Below are 20,620 nucleotides of genomic sequence, written 5' to 3'. Positions count from 1 at the left end.
CAGAAAAATAAACCAACTTGGAATACATACATTATGGACTCAACACAAACCACACTATTCTCTGGCAATGCACGATATGAAAAGTACAATAATGTACAGTATATAATGACCCTCTTAAACTAAGTTATTGTAATACTCGAAAAGATAAAAGTTAAACAGGTGAGTACAGTACCTACCATAGATCTTGTAACTTCAGTGTAGCAAAAAAAAATTGATGGAAGTCTGCACAGTATTCAGCCGATTTGCTGATAATCAACCGAAAAAAAAACCCCCAAAAAACCTGTCAAGTCTGACAAACAGTTGCCTCCATGAAGGATTGTAGTGTGTTAAGGCTTGAGTTTTACGTATCCACATTTCCATTTTCTGTGTCTTTCTTGCTGGCTTTTCCCGCTGTCATGTTGTTGCTATCACGCTATGCCACTGCTATTGCTGAAACACTTTTTTTTTTTTTTTTTTTTTTTTTTTGTAAACACTTAAATGTTTCATTACGCAATTATCCAAATTAAAATTCAATGTACAATGGACTTCAGGACCCCGCAGCTTTATCCATTTAAACAAATTATGCATTTAGCCGTTATACAGTCATAAAGTATTTGTATGCAATAAGGCCCGACAGAGTGTCCGTATACACTGAATATAAGGATGGCTCGGGGCGTTGTGTCTCCAACCACGAGACGTTTGTATATTCGACGTATACGGACACCCTGAAGGGCCTTATTGCATTTGTAATCCAGGTCAAACAGTGGATTTGAAGAAGGAAAATAAAGTATAAATCATGTTTAGAACAAAAAAAAAAAAAAAAAAAAATCAATAAATGTCCTTACGCCAGCAAAGTAGTCCCATAACTCTAAACTGCACACTTAAGTTAAGCTGACTAAGTTAATTTAATTAAAACATGTAAAAGAAAGTACATCTTTATTTTTGATATTGTGGACATTGCCATTGAAAAGAGACCCATGGGGGCAGAGTTGAATGGTACTGTTTCATTAGTTTTTTTTTTTTTTTTTTTTTTATTTTTCCTGTCACTCATTGCAGACACCCTATTTGAGCAAAATGAATTCAACGACGTCTCGGATTTCAGTAATTTGTTCAGTCTGTGTCAGGCATGGATAATGTGCAGGAGTGTCATTTTGTGTTTTTGATTAGCGTTTAAAATTGCTAAAGATACATTTGAAGTGACAGTCTGGGTGAGTGAGTATAAAGACAACATTTTATTTATTATTTTGTTTTTTTTTTTCCGTTTTTGCTTTCTTCCAGTTCATTTAATTGTTCTTTATTTAAATCGACATGTCTACTTACTACTTTTGCCAGCTCTGTATTATACATAGTCAGCATGGGTACCCATCGGGTTTTAAATTTTATTTTAATGAAGTAGATTAACAAAGATAAAGCATACACACTCCAAAATGCGTAGGGTGCAAAGTACACAATTAAATCAGTATGAGAAACATTACTCGCACGCTTATGTTTACCTATTTTGTTTTGGGTTAAATAAAAAATGTGTGGAGCACATTAAGTAAGTGTGCTAGTAATGTCTTTCTCATACTAATCATGTATAAGCTAAACTGATGTGAAAAAGAGAAATAATTTGCAAGCATCAATTAACCGTGCTTTAAATAAAACTTAAATCTCAACGAATTAATAAATTACAAATATACTTATTGTAACGTAGCCTAGTTAGATGGGATGTTTGTTTTTGAAGATGTTTTGTCAAAGCACTTGTGCTTCCTCCTTTTGAATGAAATATTTCCTTGGCAGAGTTTTCAAATTCTGTTTTCTCGTGCTTTGAAGCCGTGTTTAAAACAAAAAAGTGAAAGACCCATTTGTTGCAAACAACACTAAATGTGGCAAAGAATTCTGCAGTATGAAGCGCATTTAACATGAATTACTATTCAAAAGTATTATTATTATTATTATTATTATTATTATTATGGTGTTTCCAGTACTAGAAAGGTTACAAGGGTCTACAGATCTAAAGGGACTAATTGTGTACTATATAGTATTTAAATATGTATCATGCACTTAAAACATTTAATATTTGATTTGATTTTCTTTTTTTTTTTTTTTCTTATTACCCAGTAAAGACCCAGGTATTTTTCAAAGCGGGTACTTGGTTCCGGATTCTATATCTGTGTGTATGTAAATATCTCTATCTGTCTCTCTTTCTCTCTACAATGAAATGTTAGTGTCATTTTAATACAAACATTTGCTTATTAACCTAGAACTGATACCTTCAAGATTCTAATTTTTGTTTTTCACAGCCAAACATTTCCTTTTGAAAGGTCCAACAATAAATAATAAATTGATTACCCTCGTAATTGTAGCTGGCTTTTGAATGAACCATGGTGGATCTCTGGATTGCAGGTCAATGAGCTTGTGTTCCACAAAGGAAATTTAAGCATCTGAATTATTTACATATTGTTAAACTATTCAAGAGATGGTAGCTGATAATGCCCTACTTGTAATAGCTAATTAAGTATTTTGGTAGCCATGCTGTTTTCTTTGAACCATGGTTTTAAAACCATATGTTTCTTCAAATGGAAGTCTTTTGTTTTGTATTGTATTTATTCATCTTGATAGTAGTAACATCTCTCCCACTGTCTTGGGGAAATATGGGAAGCTTTGGCCTAAAGCATTAACCAAGCCAAATTCATTCAGTTATATTTTCAGAGCTGCTCGTGTAACAACCATATATATACATGGATTCCATTAAAATCTTCTATCCAATTATCTGTTTCTGAAAATTTGATTATTTGTTCACATATTGGATGGAATATGACCCTTATGTAAACATTCATAACTGACTAGTGTGTAAATACAGTGCTTCCTCTTGGCGGCTGCTCATTCGGGGCTAACAGTGCTCGGCCCCACCTGTTTTAAATTTGTAACACATAATTTACTTTCATACGTTTGTCAGTTCCTTACCTTGTTTTATTCAATCCCCTGTTTAAAATCCACATTGAATTCCTCAAGTGGTTGTGTGTTGCATGTGCTGGATGCGCACGAATTGGAACACGAGGGGCTAAACTTCATCAGCTCTCAGCTTTGTTCGGGTTTCTGTGTATTCATATTGTTAGTATTCACTTGGGCTTCAGAGATTTCATGCAGTTTGCGAAGCATGACGGTACTCAGGTGGGGTTAATCTTCGGCAGGCCCAGTTTATAGTCTAATCTAGAGTCTGTCATAATAAAGCGTGAAGGAAAGATAAATTTAAAACTTCATACACGACACCACAATGAATCACATTGATGCAATTTGCTCAAGAAGTCATTTTCTGTGTCGGTTGAAGAGAAGTTGGAGGTTAAAAGGCGGGGGGCTTATCAACCGCCTGGCATTAAAATCAAGCAAAGTGACTTGAAACAAAACCGAAGCTTCGGTACTTCGCCTTCAAAATCGCACACCAAGTTAAGTGGCCTCCACCTGTGTTAAATTGCAGTGATTCACATGAATTTCAGGATAAATTCAGCAGTCAAATATCAAAGGCCTTGAATATCCCTTGGCGCACGGTCAAGATGGTTATTAAGAAGTGGAAGGTGTATGGCACCACCAAGACCCTGCCTAGATCAGAACGTCCCTCCAAACTGGATGACCGAGCAAGACGGAGACTGATCAGAGAGGCTACCAAGAGACCAATGGCAACTTTGCAAGAGCTACAGGCTTTTATGGCCAAGACTGGTCAAAGTGTGCATGTGACAACAATATCCCAAGCACTCCACAAATCTGGCCTGTATGGTAGGGTGGTAAGAAGGAAGCCATTACTCAAGAAAACCCACCTTGAATCCCGTTTTGAAGTATGCAATAAAACACTCAGATTCTGTAGCCATGTGCAAAAAGTTTTGTGGTCTGATGAAACTAAAATGGAACTTTTTGGCCTAAATGCAAAGCGTTATGTTTGGCGCAAACCCAACACAGCGCATAACCCAAAGAACGCCATCCCTACTATGAAGCATGGTGGTGGCAGCATCATGTTATGGGGATGTTTCTCATTGGCAGGGACTGGGACTTGCAGCTGTAATTGCTGCCAAAAATGCTTTCACCAAGTATTAAGTCAGGGGGTGGAGACTTATCCAGTTGTGATCTTTCAGTATTGTATTTTTATATATAATTTCTTTTTCAATAAAGTTTTTTTCCCCCTTTAAGTGTGGGGTATGGTGCGTAGATAAGTGGAAAAAATCCTCATTTAAATGCATGAAACTCTGTGAGGCACTGACACAACAAAATGTGAAAAAAAAAGTTCAAGGAGGTGTAGACTTTCTATAGGCACTGTAATATATATACATATATACACACACATACATACACTACCGGTCAAAAGTTTTAGAACACCCCCATTTTTCCAGTTTTTATTGAAATTTAAGCAGTTCAAGTCCAGTGAATAACCTGAAATGGTACAAAGGTAAGTTGTAAACTGCCAGAGGTTAAAAAAAAAATAGTTTAGGTTACCAAAAACTGAAAAATAATGTACATTTCAGAGTTATACAAAAAGGCCTTTTTCAGGGAACAAGTAATGGGTTAACAACTTACAGCTGTTCTGCAGCAATGGAAGTAAATTAAGCCTTGAAAGTTGATGCTAACAATTCCTACAAGTGTCCCAACTTTGTTTGATTACTTACAAACCCTCTGTCTGTATAAAAGCAGTGTTGGAACAGACTGTTACTACACCCTCTTAAGCATTATTTGGACAGTATTGTACTGCAGGAAGTAGTATATTGCTATCATAACGGCGAGAAAAAGGCAATTAACAAAGGAAGACAGACAGACCTTTATAACCCTTAAAAGTGTAGGTCTTTCCTTTAGAGAAATTGCAAAGAAAGCCAAGGTGTCAGTGAGTACAGTTTCCTACACCATCAAAAGGCACTTGGAAACTGGAGGAAACTCTGATAGGAAGAGGTCTGGCAGACCCAAAGCCACAATAGTATCAGAAGACAAGTTTCTGAGAGTCAACAGCTTCCGTGATAGGCGGCTCACAGGACAACGGCTTCAAGCACAACTTAACACTGGTCGAAGTAAGCAAATCTCAGTTTCAACTGTGAAGAGAAGACTTCGAGCTGCAGGTTTGACCGGTCAAGTGGCAGTAAGAAAGCCATTGCTAATGGCAAAATAAGAAAAAGAGGCTTGCCTGAGCCATGAAGCACCACCAGTGGACTACTGAAGACTGGAAGAAGGTCTTATGGACCGATGAATCAAAATTTGAAATCTTCAGTTCATCACGCAGGGTTTTTGTACACCATCGAGCAGGCGAAAGGATGGTTCCTCGGTGTGTGTGTGACACCAGCTGTCAAACATGGAGGAGGAAGTGTGATGGTCTGGGGCTCTTTTGCTGGATCCAGAGTCGGTGACTTGCACAGAGTGAGTGGCACCCTAAACCAAAATGGCTACCACAGCATTTTGCAGCGCCATGCAATACCCTCTGGTATATGTCTAGTTGGTCAGGGGTTCATCCTACAGCAAGATAATGACCCAAAACATACTCTAGACTTAAACCCCATCGAGCTGGTTTGGGATGAACTGGACAGAAGGGTGAAAGCAAAGCAACCTACAAGTGCAACACATTTGTGGGAACTTCTGCAACAGTGTTGGGAAGAACTTTCCGAGCAATGTTTGATTTCCATTGTAGAAAAAATGCCACAAGTGTGTTCGGCTGTTACATCTGCAAAAGGTGGCTACTTTGAGTCAAAAATTTAGATTAAATTTTGTTAAACAAAATGATTCCATGATTTCTTTATTATCTCCAATTGTTTATTTGTTCTGTGCTGTAATTTCAGAGTACATTGAGACATTAAACTGTGTAAATTTCAATAAAACTGGAAAAATGGAGGTGTTCTAAAACTTCTGACCGGTAGAGTGAGTGTGTGTGTGTGTGTGTGTGTGTGTGTATATATATATAATATTATTTTGGGATCTTGAGCATTTCTCTTCATGTGATCTCATGCACAGGGCTGAAGACATCCTAGGTTTCCTGGGTTAAATCATATAACAAACCACACGGGAGTTAAATCAATCTGAAGAATAGTGAGGTCTTTATCCGGTGAGTGCCCACACAACAGGTTAGAAGTTAGATTTATTGTAGTTGTGCTCATAGGACTGTTTTCACAGATTCTCAGTAGAGGAGAACATTCCAGTTACAGCTTCATTATTTACACAATGTTCTTGAAACAACAACCCAGAATATTGTCAGAGTGGCCATTGAGAGCATGTGCTTTAAACTTTTAATATCGGATTGTTTTTGAGTTAAATGGTGGGAAGTCAAGTACTGTGGGTTTTTATATTCATTTATTGTATATAATTTTTAAAGTAGTGAAAGCCATTCAGATATACTTCCACAAGACTGCATTTATATGACCTGTGAAAGCTTGTTTTTTAAAGCAATAGCTAACACTGCACAATGGCAATACAATAAATAGTGTGGTCATACTGCAAATTCGAAATTCTTCATGAGTGATATAATGTAGTTATTTCTTTCTGCAGTTGGGTACCAGATGTTGTAAGAATTACATTTGAACCTTTTAGTTAGAAACTATATGAGATTGGTTTGATATGATTATTGGTTTATTCCATTGGCGCACGCAGCCTTACGCACTGTGTGTACCTTTTAGTTGGCAAAATTTCCGTAATCAAAGTGCGGACTCGCATATCTTATACGATCGGTTGAAGTGATAGACATTTTAAGCTTCTGAAATTGTACTGTTTATTTAGTGGTAGTAATGAGCAAACAGAAGCAGATACATTTGGTTGAAGCCTTCAAAGAGCAAAAATCTCTGTTCTGATGGTCCAGAATGTCAGAAGGGGAAAAAAATCAGTAAAAACACAGAACCGTCTGTTTCTGGCAAGTACGTTGTTGGTGGCATCGAATGTTAGTACAGTACTATTGTGTGATCTGAATTCTGCTGCTCTTCCAAGATTGAGCACAGTAACTTCACATTTAAAGTTTAATTTTATCAGTCTTATATTAAAATTAATAAATTAATTCAATTTCCAAGTTATTGTTTATTATTATTAGATAAATAATAATAATATAATCGGTAGTAGCCGTTTACAGCTCTGTATTAGAATCTCTGGAGTTTACAGTCTTAGTATGTAGAGCTGTAAGATTCTAAGGTTTATTATGTACAGGTCACGTGGGCATCTTAACTGACTTCACCACAGTTTAATGAAAATGACGACCAGGTCTCTAAATGTTACTGATGAAAACAGAGACGTGTTGGTTGAAAATCAGGAAAATGCTGCCACAAGAAAAAAAGACGCTGAGGGAGATACATTTACTAAAAGTGTAACTGAAGAAAATGGAGAAAACAGGAAAATTCATCAAATACCAGAACAGCAACTTGACAACATTACGGTATACTGGGAAGCAAAGACCGGTATTTAACACGACACAAATGTGAAAGTTCAGTGTACTACGTTAACCAAACGGACTTCACAAAAACAAAAAGGTTTTAGTGGCAAAACAAAAGCATTGAAAAACCAAGCGAAGGAAATGGTCATATGTGGCACTTTAAGCTATTGTAAACTCTTACAACTAATTATAACAAAGTGCACCAAAGTGTGCAATGAAAAGCCTGTAATTGTATCTCAGGCTTCTGTCTCATTTATCTTCCCAGGAGTTTATTGTTATTATTATTATTATCATTGGTGTTTTGTTTTAACTGCCTGGTTTGTCACATGTAACATAAAAAAAATGCTTAGGATGTGAGTAATGATTAGTTGTAGTGATTGTGAGAGAAATAAGAAATGGAACCAGCATAAAATATTTACAAGCTTGTTTTCCCCCTAGTTTTAAGTCTCTCTTTTTAAAATAGGTTTATTTCTAGCTGTTATTGTTGTTGTGGACTGTTTGACTGTCACTGTAGTTGCTGTTCTGTCTCGATGGCAGCAAGCTGTGTTTATTCATTTGTAGAAGGGGAAACGGATGCAGTTTGATTACTGTTTTCTAATGTGACAGTGTAGGTACTGTGACCAAAAATGCACCACTGATTGGCTGAAACACTTTACAGCATGATGATGCAGAGTAGTTTTAGGCATGAGAAAGGATGGTTCATGATGAAGGTGTGGTTCAGTTCTGCGGAACATCTTATGAAAGATTTTTGGGGGCGTTCCTGGTTTATCCACTGTAATATTTGAAAAACATAATTTGTAGTGTTTTCAGGATATTGGTAAAATTTTTAATTTGGCTATTTTTAAATAATGAATATTGTAACATATTTACCAAGACTACATATGAACAGTATGATTTTTTTTTTCTCATATTTGATTATAACCACATTGTACATTTAAAACTGAAGAAAAAATGTTTGTCAAAAAGTACATTGGCAATTTTGAAAAGCTGTATCGACTATTTTTATACCAGTGGAACTTTTTTCTATATTTATTTAAACATGTAATGACAGGTACTTGACAATGGAAAAGTTTGTGTTTTTTAGTTTTTTATATATTTTTTTTAAAATCTGAAACAAATGCCATACAAGCCCATAGGGAAATATAATTATATATCCTTAAACCACAGTAACTACTGAGGCATTTTGCCAAAATGGTACACCTTTTAATGCCTATTTATTTTGCTAAGGGGTAGAGGCACTGTAGGCTAGTCACTATCGTCTGCATACCTCAAGTTGAGTCATGTGTTCATGAATGCATGTTAATGTTTATAAGTACTTCAGCAGCAATGTCAGTAGGCAATGAAGTGAATATCATGTGGAAGCTCAGTGATTTAAATAATGCATAAGGAGAGAGTCTGATGAAATATGTTTTAATATGTCGGCTAACATCTGCATTTCATTACATGTGAAGTATTTTACAAAGCGCGCATACATAAACATGCAAGTACATGCTGGAATTCTGGATGCAAGGAAGCAGGATTTTCATTAATTATATTTTTTATTTCTTTGTTTGTTTAATTTTTGGACCGCACCTAAAGATAGTCTACAAAGTGCATCATCCTTATGATTTGTTCTTATAGAATGAGAGCATATTTGATACTGCTTATAAATATGAAGAGAAGAATTATAACAGCATGTCTTTCTTGTATGATTTACTAAATGGTGCTTTAAAATACTATAGAATTGTATAACTCCGGTGTCCCAGAATAAAAAGTAAGCGTATCAAGCTGTAGTCAATTATGTGCGACTTTTTTCTTATATAGTCAAGGGTTATTGTCACATCAATTATGTAAGAATTTCCATAAAGAGAAATAACATTTGTTGCTACTTCTATTTTATATCCAGTTGTAGCTAAAAGTTTACATACCCCAGTGGAAATTTATAATTTTTTTGGAAAAATCTTGTGTAGCAAAGGTTTTGCTTTTGTGGATGAGGAAAAAGTTACAAGAAGTAGATGTCTACAATTATTTATTTCAGCAATTTATTTTGTAAAACTCAACAACTGCTAACTCAGAAGTATTCTTTCCCTTTGATGCTATGAATGTATTGTCTACAAGGTGCTGTGCATTTCAATATGATAATGCATAACCTAATTCTAGAAAATGCGGGATTGTAGGTGAACATTCTTAAAGTATAAAAGGGTTAAGCATAGACTGATTGCTGTCCAGTAAGTCAATATGGGGAAAAAGTAAATAACTATTTGAAGACTTTAAGCATTAAATAATTATTTATTGTCATAAAGCTGGTGAAGGATACAAGAAGATTTCCAAGCATTTGAGTATCCCAATTTCAACTGTTTCATGGTACTGTCACAACTCCCCCTTGGTCTGGAAGAAAGAAGGTTCTTTCACCAAGAACAAGTAGAAGAATTGTGAGGAAGGTTAATAACAATCCTAGATTGACTGCCATAGATATTCAAAGTGAATTGTCTGCAAGTGAGACTGGGGTTTCCATTTCAATCACAGGTTGAGTATTGCATGGTGAAGGTCTCAATAGTTGAAGGCCAAGGAAAAAGCCACTCTTAGGAAAATTTCACAAGAACAATCGCTTAAAGTTTGCAAAACAGGATTTGAATGATGGATATGAGTTCTGGTCAAAGGTTTTGTGGAGTGGTGAAACAAAAATCGAGCTGTTTGGTCATGATGATAGTCATTACGTTTGGAGAAAGTCTGGTGAGGCGTAGAAAGAAAAGAACACCATACCTGCTGTCAAGCATGGAGGTGGTAATATCCTTCTGTGGGGCTATTGTGCATCTAATGGCACAGGACATTTTAGTTCCAATACATGGTAAAATGGATTCCATAGCATACCAAAAGACAATGGCCAATCATCTGAAACCCTCCGACACAAAACTTGGTTTAAAGAGCAACTGGATGTTTCAACACAACAACGATCCAAAGCACACATCAAAATCTACTTCAGAATGGTTAAAGAAGAATAAAATCAAGGTTCTGGATTGGCCTAATCAAAGTCCCGATCTAAATCCAATTTGAGAATCTTTGGCACGAGTTGAAGGCTGTGAACAAGAGAACTCCTCAGAATTTGAATGAACTGGAACAATTTTGCAATGAAGAATGGTCAAAAATCACTGAAGAATCATGCCAAAAGCTCATTGACAAATATACTAATCGTTTAAATGAGTTATTATTGCTAAAGGTGCCTCAACTAGCTATTCATTTCATTTTCATTTGCCTTGTCAGGGTATGAATACTTTTGACTTAGGAGTTTTGTAATAAAATTGCTGAAATAAATTTATCTATTTCTTGTAACTTTTTTTTTTTTTTTTTCCCTCATCGCCAAAAGCAACAAAAGATTTTTTCCTATAATTTGTTTTCACGAAATTTTTAGAAATTAGGAATTTCTAGAAATTATATATTTCCATTGGGGTATGTAAACTTGACTACAACTGTGTGTGTGTGCATTGTTGGCGTCAGTAAACTCAAATTTAAATTACATGTTTTTCTAGAATGTTTTAGAAATGTATTTCTACAGTGCTTAAAAAAACTTAGAACACAGTTTAAAGTAGTAAAGATAAATAAGTACTTGTTTACCATGCTGACATAATTTATTCCTTATTAGAACTTAATGCGAAAGGAAAAAAAAAACTTGGTCTGCGATAGTTGCAGATGGGTTTGTGGGGGTGTGTAGGGCTCCTGGTTTTCCATTGTGGAAATGGCAAGTTCCATTTTTCAGAGTTACCAGTTCTGTTTATCAATTTATTAAGAATTAACAATATAATTTGAACATAAATAAAAAAAAAATGTAAAAACTCATTCAAACAAATCCCAGTGTTTTAAGACACGCTTGATAAATGCATTGGCATTTAAATATAGCACTCTCCAATTTTCATACTCCTGCTGTCACTAGCCTTTGCCTTGTTTTGTGTAAAGTCTGACAGATTTCCAGTGTAAACATAATGGTAAATTAAGAAAGAAAAAATCAACCTCACTGACCAAAGAACAAGGTTTGAAAACAACATTAACATTATGGCCTATTTACATGGAAATAATTATCTCTCTCATCTCTCTTGTTTTTATTTGCTGTTGGTTACAATTTATGAATTACGTGGGCCAGCTTCTGCTAGCGAAAGCAGCATTCCCTTCCAGTGTACCGCGGCTCTAGAGATGCATTTCACATTTTGCTGTCTCATTTGAATCAAAACTTTACATGACTTTTCATAGCCACTTAGACACAATTTTTCCAAACAGTGCATTAGCGGTCGCCTCCCCTTTCCTGCAATGGAACTTTCGACATCGACAACTCCGGTTGATAATTTTATTTTGCATCTCCATACTTGAATATATATAATATCTCTTTCATGAAATTAATTCTTCATTGTGAAAACTGTCTATTTTGTGTACTTTCACCCTGCACTTAAATCCAATTAACTTATGTGTATTGGTCCAGTTTCCTGATGTAATTATAAGCTTGTTTCAATTTCAGAAAGAAAACTGGACAGGATTTAACAGCACTTAACAGCAATCAGTAGCCACCGGGCTCTTCTCACTGATTGGTAGATCTGGGCATTCGGGGCAGGTTTAGTATCCTCGGAGATCTCAACTGATATTGTTAAGCAAGTGAACATTTTGCGAGTGTCCAAAATCTAGTGTCTACAGTAATTATTGCACCGGATCTTGTGAAATAATTTTGCATTGTACTGGTGGCAAACTATTCTGTACAACCGGCATTTAGACTCAGACAGCAATTAAAAACGACAAAAAGGTTGTGGATAGTGCATTGCTTCCAAACGAAAAGGTAAAAATATTCTGAAACATCGGCACGTGTCAACGTAGTATTGTTAAATAGTATTAGTTTCGCTCAAGACAGATGGCTACAGTTGGGACTGATTATTAAAACAAAATAATATGTATAAAATACATTAAGAAAGCAGGTGACTCTTGGTCTCTGCATCATCCTATATTTGTTCACAGACGCATATTTTCTCAAACTTTTAGAAGCAATAAACAGATTATTCTTGATTTTGTATTCGGTTTCAGTAAAACATTATCACTTTTGTTATCGTGGGATCCTACTCGATAAATATTTTGATGTATTATCGTTACAAGCCTAGCTAATACAAATATAGAATACGTACTATAGCTTTTTGCAGTATACTTATTTTGGTAAACGTGAACAAATCATACACATCAACTATATCCAGTTTCCTGGAAAGGGACTTCTAGATGTTCTCCCTCATTTTTGTGTATTGATAATTGTGTCCTTTTTTTTTTTTTGGTACTGCTCCGGGTATTTTTGAAACTGTAAGAATGATCTTCTGCCATTCTTTACTGGAAAAGGCACACGAGAAGCTGTTCCTCTGTGGCCGGTTCCCTAGCTGACTGCACACTGTTTGGACACCAACTCTTTTTTTTTTTTTTTGCATCGCAGGCAGTGTGAATGGTCCATGTGAAAATGTTTTATTTTCTGTCGTGGCGCGGTGTGTCGTGGTGGTGGTTGGTTGTTTGCTTGTTTGTTTTAGCAGACGCCTTTATCTAAGGAAACTTCGAGACTAGGGTATATGAACTGCGCATCAGTTGCAGCATGACTTATAACAACGTCTCACCCGAATGACGGAGCACAAGGAGGTTAAGTGACTTGCTCAGGGTCAGTGAGTGAGCCAGGATCTGAACCGGGGACCTCCTGGTTACAAGCCCTTTTCTTTAACCACTGGATCCCCATAGCTTCTTACTACACATTCGCTTGTCGCATCACTTCTGGTGTAAATGGGCCTTAAGCCTAGAATGTAAAATTGCAGCACATGTTATTTAACATGACAGGTAAGGAGAAATATTGCATTCCAATAAAAAGTAGCTCTAAAAATGGGGTTAACGTGGCCCCCTTTTTTTTTTTGAGACATTTTTATTTACAACAATTGATTCCTTCATTCCCAAACTATCTCACTGAATACAGTATATGAAAATGGGAGGTGCGTGTATAGAGCCATTATAACCATGGTGATATTTCTGATCTGACTTCTCGAAAGAGCATTGCGTACGCTAACTAGAATGTGTGTAATGATCTGCTTACCGTATTGTAAAAATGTGAACCTAAAATAACAGATGAGGTAAATAGCACTTGCCTGGGCATTGTCTAATGGAATGCTAGTGACACATTCTACAAGGCCAGTAGAAAGCTTTAATAATTAAATCCTGTTTTGACATTCAAATCATTTTGCGTTTCTCAATGTGTTTTAATAAATGAAACCAAATATACTGTACATTTTGGGGTTTTGTTTTTCTATCATTTTGTTTAATTTAGGAATACAGAAACCAGACCCCTTTTTTAAAACAGGTCATCTGACTAAGAGTTTGTACAAAGAATGTTTAGCAATTACGAGCAGAATCCTTCTGTGATATTTCACAATTGCTTAAGAATCTTTGTATGAAATACACAGGCGGCCAGCAGGGAGACCTCTGCACAGCTGTCTCCATTCTTACTGTGGTCCATTAGTAAAAAGATGACAAGGCTAGCATCTGCTAAATAGCTTTGTCTGCACATTTAGTTGACCCTTGTCATAGTTGGCACCTTAGTCTGCAGTTTTTGGGTTAGTCAGATGAACTATTACAATATCCTCTACTAATCCTAAGCTTCTGAGGGTAAATCGGTGTATTATAGCTTTTTTATAAATTGTTTTATTTGAATTTTTCAAAAAACAAAACAATTTTTTAATGGCACGTAACGTAATAACTCTGGTTCGACCTTAACCTCAGCTTTGAAAGTTCTGTTCATCCCTCCGTTTGGATCCAATCACATCGTATTGGATACAGTGCATTATGCAATAGCCAGCATCCATCACATGTCCCACGGTAGCCAATCATATTAGTTCTTACTGGACCAGCTCAAGCAGACAGGACACAGATGTAAGACATGGCAATGGAAAGCAACCTGGCATCGGTGATGATTTCCATTACATGAGAGTAGATGTTAAAACTTCATGCTGATTTGAGCTCGGCTCTCGCCAGGATAAGCACCAACTAAGACATAGCTTTGCAATAGATATCCTTCTGCCTGTTGTTGATGGCTAAAGTGTAATGCTGATTCCGGGAATTAGCTTATTTTGCCTCCCCAGCGCATCAGCACATACAATTGCTGCAGTGCTGGCTCCGGGGATCAACCACAGTGCAGTCTCCCCAGGGTATCAGCATGACAACCGTCTGGATCGAGCTAAGTAAGGTACACATCTGGGGTCTTCAAGTGGGCACCTTCCATCCTCCTGTGGTTCATCAACTAGCCCACAACACCTCAAGAGGGCTCGACAGTGATTTTGGCATCCCAGCATCACTCCCCTCAGTCCCCCACTCAACTCAGACCAGCTTAGCATCAGCGTTGCTTTCTTTCTATTGTGCTTGAGATCCCTAGCCAGAATGTTTCCGTTTCAACTGCAGCCAGTTGCTGCTCCTTTCTGCTGCTTCAGATAAGTTCCTGTATTCCTGGTTTTAGGTCATCTATTTGAAGATGAGATGTTTATTTAGCAGTAAAATGGTTAACAAATGACCTTGCTTGCCAGTCTGCATCCCAGAAGTGTATATTGCATGAAGAAGAATAAATAAATAAATATTTCAGAATGTCCTGGTTTATCTTGACCAGTAATAAGTGTCATACAAAACAGTATCTATCTGATTTTAGCAAATGCGTTTACATTTTTGTATGTCTACTTTTTGATTTTCCTTGGATTGATAACTTCCACAGCATCTCCATTGAATAGAAAAATACCCTCTGGGAAAGATGCGCATGGACGCCTTGTGATCTGGTACGTGACCACAATAGGCATCCAAACAAATGCCCACCCTTTATACAAGGGGTTATTGCAGGTTAGAAACACTGTAGAAAATGAATGCTGTTTTTGAAAGACTAAATGTCCAAACCCCAACTATAGATAAGAACCAGAATGGATGGGAGCCACACACATTGGAGTATGTGAACTTACACAAGGGGTTCAGCAATTCAGCAACAACTGTGGATTTCTCACAACTTATCAATACTAGATTAAAAACCCACTCGCCACAAGGTATGGAGCACTAAAAAAGGAACTTATCAGACATTTATCAAACCAAGACAACATTTATCAAACCAAGTTCTCAAGAAGCAAATAATACTGTGCTTTTTCTGTTTTTTATAAGTATCTTTTTATATTGCACAAGATGTTTTCAGCTTCAGTAAGCTGATTTTTATCATTGTATAGTTTTGTAAAAAGTAATTAAATAGATCAGGTATTAGACTGGGCTTGGTTTCTGGATAATTAATCATTTAATTAAACAAATCCTCTAAATGTTTCACTGACTCTTAGAATCAATCTTGTTAAATATAAACTGACATAAGCGGTCAACTTTATAACTGATGTGTCATTGGCATGCTTTTTATGCAAGTGTTGTTATAATAATAGCAAAAGAATTATAATAAAACATACATATAGCTTACCATTATTTAATTACCCCAATGCACAATAAAACCAGAAAAACAAGATACACAAATAAATCAGATAAACGTTAAACTAATCGTCAATTTTTTTTATGGGTAAAATCCAGATTGCATACAGATATGTGTAATACTTCTAATACTTTTTTTTACTTCTACAATTGCAGTGTTGTTCCTTTTTAAGAGTGTAGTTCTAAGCACAACTTTCATTTTTAACTTAATAAAATTAGTGCTACAAAATCAGCTGTGTGCTTTGAGGTAAAACTACAGCTTCACTCCAGGACACACAGAGAAGAGCACTGGTAATCTGAGACTTTTCTGTTGCATGAGGCTCTTAACAAGAGAATGTATGAGGAGAAACCATTTATTTCAGCCAGTACATATTCCTGCAGTACACTTCTCTGCACAGAGAAAATGCTTTCTCTGTTTCTTCAGCTCTATATTTGTGGACAAAGGCAGATTTAGATTTTTAAAAAAGGCACTACAAAATGTGTGTTTCTTATTTGTTTCTACAACTACAATCCAAGGAAGTGGTGGACATCCTGGTGAACACCTCCCTCCCAACATGGTATAGCCCACCTCCTCCTACCCTTATGGTAATGAAGCAGTGACATCACCACTAAATACATTGTGACTTGCTACTGATTAAATTACAACCTTAACTGAAAAGGTTGGTGAAAGGTGTGCTCTGTTTGAAGGGATTTAGCTCAGAAGGGAAGGCTTTCAGTTACTTGCCGGACAGGGCTTGGTAACATCGTGGTGGCCAGAGAAACTTTGCTGCTACAGTTCTTGTTTGAATGGGAGGAGGAGGCAGAACAATCATGCTGGTCTACTGCTGAGGAGGCTGAACCCCTTACCCACACAGACACTACCATCTGCCTACAGTACTTGTTTCTTCAGCTTAGCACTGGACTGGAGCTAGTTCCAACTTTTCTCCTCTCTTCTGTTTTACTACTACTGTTTTTTTTTGTTGTTGTTTGGGAAGCCTGAGAACTGTGCATTGGATTGCTTCCCTACCCTTTTTATGTGTTTTGAAGGCATTTTAATTGTTTATTTGTAAGCAAATGGAATTACAGAGGGCATCCAGCATGCCTGGACCCTTATCCCCCAGCCCCAGCCCCAGCCCCAGCCCTAGCCCTGAACCTAGCTTCACAGCTCAGGTTCCATTCAATTACAACCAGTTGGAAGGAAGATTTAAACAGTTGCAAGGTAAGGTCTGGAAGCCTTTTGTTTATGTATAGTACTGTTGCTATGCTGTTGTTCTGCAAACAATGTTGGTGTGCCTGTCACTGTGCATGCAGTCAAAGTATCTGGCAATCTAAATCTGAACCTGTTTGACTGGGTAAATATATGTAATATAAATTATATATTTTATGATTGGAGAAAAAGATGACTGGGTCAAAACACTACCTAATCCTGAAAAAATCAGATTATGGAGAAATGACAAAAATGTAATATTGGTCTATAAAATATGAATCGGCTCTGGCGTTTGAGTTGGCTGAAATAAACTAGGGCTAGAACATATTTGTAGCTTGAATTGCTTCACTTACAGAGCCATGCATTCAAATAGTTAAGATTGAATTTCAAACATGCTCCCTCCTTTTAAGCTGCAAATGTGATAACCGGACCCTTATTGCTTATTCATGGAGAACAATGGCTGGGAAAAGGTGGGAGTGGTCTTTTTTGTTCTGGTCCCTTCAGTAAATTAAAAATGTGAAGGTACCACTTAATCTTTGCGATCTAGAGGTCGCTTTGTATGCACATTAGACTGAGCCCCCTTGTTCTCAGCAGCCCCTTTTGAAATGTCTCATTCTGACATATAAATTATAAACAGGGAAAGAAGGAGGCTTTCTGCGGTGAATGTGCCTTCCTTTGGTGCTTATGGCTTCACAATTCCTTGGAAGAGGCTTAAACCTAGAGGGAGGAATTTTTCAAAAACATTGAGATGCTTTCATGTGCCAAGTAAATCAAGTTCTTTTTCTTGGCAAGACCTGTTAAGTTGAAATTTGTTCTGAAAACAAATCTCAAGTCACAAATAGAAGCATATACACTTACAGCGCCCCCCATCCACCATCATTACTACAGGGAGTTTTTACAATGATTAAGAAAATAACATGGTAAGTACTTCATCATATATAGCTCCATCTGGTTTTAATAAAAATGCATCAAGCCTGTGGTAGACTTGAATAGTAATTACTCAAGAAGTATATGGAATTAGCTTGAATTCAATGATTGATTGTGACCAAACAAGAATGTAACCCCCCTCAGTGAGATGCATATGTCTTCAATATTTCACATACACCACATTGAACTTACACCAGATGAACATGTATGATTACCATTGGTAATGATCTGCAGATGAGGGCGTAGAAGTGGTAGAATATAATGTGACATTATAAACGGGATGAGTTGCAAAAGTCACCCGAGTTACAAATCCAAAATTGTACCGTAAACAACTTTACTAATCCATTTGCTATTTTTTTTTTTTTTTTAGGTAGTACAGTAGTTGGTTGTATTTTTGTATTTATTTCAATTGAAAAACATTTGAATTCCTTTTCACAATAGATTTATTGCATGGCTTATGGAAACCACAATCCGTGGCTTGGTATTAGCACTTTGATAATAAACTGATTGTAATGTACCACATGTTTAGACACTATTTAGTAGAGCTCAGCAAGAAGAATGTTAAAAAAGCAAAACACTGAAAGAGGAATTAAATCGGTAACTTAAATATCTCAACTGTTTAAAATAACAATAAAGGCACAGGTTTCTAATTGAAATAGAACCGTGATTTTTATCGGGTATTTCCTTGGTAGTTGACCACTACCAGACACTAGTTAGTTTCTATTTCTTAAGTATTATTTAGGTTACAATATAACGTTTTATGAGCCATGCCCAATCTCAGATGAAATTGACACACCCCTAAAATAACAAGTTCCTGGTGTGTCGTAGCGGTGTAATGAAGAGGTGTAGAAATGAGCAGTGCAGCTATCACAGCCACACAGATTGCTGCGAATAATATGGCAGTTTGCTTCTCCAGTAAGCAATAAAAAAATATCAAGACCTTACATTGACAAGATACATTTGCTTTAGGTCAGTAAGTAAATACTCCTGCCAGGTGTTTAAATGCCCCTGCAGAACAAGTAATGCAATGAGTAAACTAAACCCTGCCCTTATTATAATGAAGTTAATTACACAACTACTGAAGCTCAGTGAGGATGTACTTTTGCCCTTCTGTCTGCTCAGTCCAGAAAGAAGACCTCTAACATTCTCCATTGTACCTTTTCTAGTTTAAGGACAATGAGGTTATGAAGGTGTGCAACTTGTATATTTTGTAGATAAATGTCCATCTTAAAATAACTCTGTGTTGTACTAGTGCAAGTGGAGAAGGTCTGGCAGTTGTGCTGACTTGTACTGTTTGTGTTCGGTGGAACGCAAGGATATTTTACAGTGTTTGGTAGTGGACTTTAGAAAATGTTTTATTTTATTCCCTGAATTAGGAAAGGGTATACAGGAAGGATGTGCTCTTGGAACAGTTTTGTGAACTGTTTAAATGCTATGCAGGTGTCAGCGTTACAACCATATCTACATATACACACACTCTCTTTTATATTACATTGTGATGTATATTGACAGCCCAGGTTAGTATTTTCCAAGCAGAGAACCCCTAAATAAGCAAATATAATTTAACACCGCAAAGACTTAACTACAAAGTAAAAACACGTACACAGCAAAGTATATATTGAAATTAAGGCTGTCGTGCGATTCTCTTTTTGGTTGGTTAATTTATTTAGTTTATTAACCGTAGATTAATTGGTAGATTCATCCATGCACATTTTTAATAAAGGTAATGATCTTATAGTGGCTGTCCTGTTATAATATATTAGCATAATTAAGGTTAAGTATGAGAAATGTGGTATAATTGAGGGTTTGAATTAAGTATACAGTACCTGCAGTTTATATCCATTTTGCTTCAAATCGTCAGAAATTCGGGCATAAACTTTCTAATTTCTGACACGACTCCAGATCTTCCTGAACACTATTATCTGCCCACAGAGAAACTAGAGCCTGCACTTCCTCAGCGTCCCAAGGCTGTACTCTTTTCTCATCACACTTGCTGCCTGCCATGTTTGTTGATGGCATAAGACAAATACTAATCTGAAAAGGTTTCCTGAATGTGTGCTGTTTGTTAATTTTCCATGTTTTTAAATATTTGGCTACGATTTATAACAGTTCTTTTTTTTTTTCTTTTTATTTGTTGGTTCACATAGACAGAAGTATCTCTGTCTTCTTTTACCGTAATGGTTTGCACTCCCTTTGTTTGTGGGTCAGAAGGTGCAACTTTGCAAGGTCATGACCCCCTCTGCAATTGGCTACGCTCTTGGAAGGTGGTCTGGATATGAGTAAGCTTTACTTGAGTATTAGTGGGGCACATCTGCAGACTTCTAGCAATTCAAACAGCATCAATATCAGTTTTTTATTAAACACAGATGTTAGATATCATATCTCTCTTACCTGTTTTATATCATGGCTTTTCATAATATTGCCCGTGGATAAACTGGAATGTCTTTGGGTGTGGAAATTGCACCTTTGGCCTTTTTATAATGAAAACAAGGTGATCTCAGCATAGCTGAAATACGTCTTTAACACTTTAACTTTCAAATTGTTGAAAGCTATTTTGGGGGGGGGCATGGCAATGCCTGGATTTGATTATTTGGTGTTTTTTTTTTTATCCCCTCCCCCATTAACACGTCAGCTGAAACTGAAATGTTTAGGCTGTTTTAAATAAATGGAGAATGTGCCATTTTACATACCGTAGCCAGCTTTCA

General features: G+C 36.5%; 1 protein-coding gene across 4 annotated transcripts in view; it reads left to right on the top strand.

Moving 5' to 3' along the window:
• LOC121317289 (spectrin beta chain, non-erythrocytic 1) overlaps positions 1-20,620 on the top strand; it is a 124,558-nt gene that overhangs the window by 42,548 nt on the left and 61,390 nt on the right. Inside the window, exon 1 of one of the 4 annotated variants that reach the window (XM_041253063.1) lies at positions 16,463-17,000. The exons of 2 other annotated variants lie outside the window; for them this stretch is intronic. In XM_041253063.1, the coding sequence (XP_041108997.1) occupies positions 16,856-17,000 (145 nt within the window). In that variant the 5' untranslated portion in view covers positions 16,463-16,855. Of the gene's footprint in view, positions 1-16,462; positions 17,001-20,620 lie in introns of those variants that run through there. One more of the 4 variants, XM_041253065.1, reaches the window with a different exon arrangement.

This window comes from Polyodon spathula, chromosome 6, assembly GCF_017654505.1.
Source record: "Polyodon spathula isolate WHYD16114869_AA chromosome 6, ASM1765450v1, whole genome shotgun sequence".
In the NCBI taxonomy this organism is placed as follows: Eukaryota; Metazoa; Chordata; class Actinopteri; order Acipenseriformes; family Polyodontidae; genus Polyodon; species Polyodon spathula.
The sequence above is the reverse complement of the archived record's forward strand: the minus strand, read 5'-3'. Positions and strand labels throughout refer to the sequence as shown.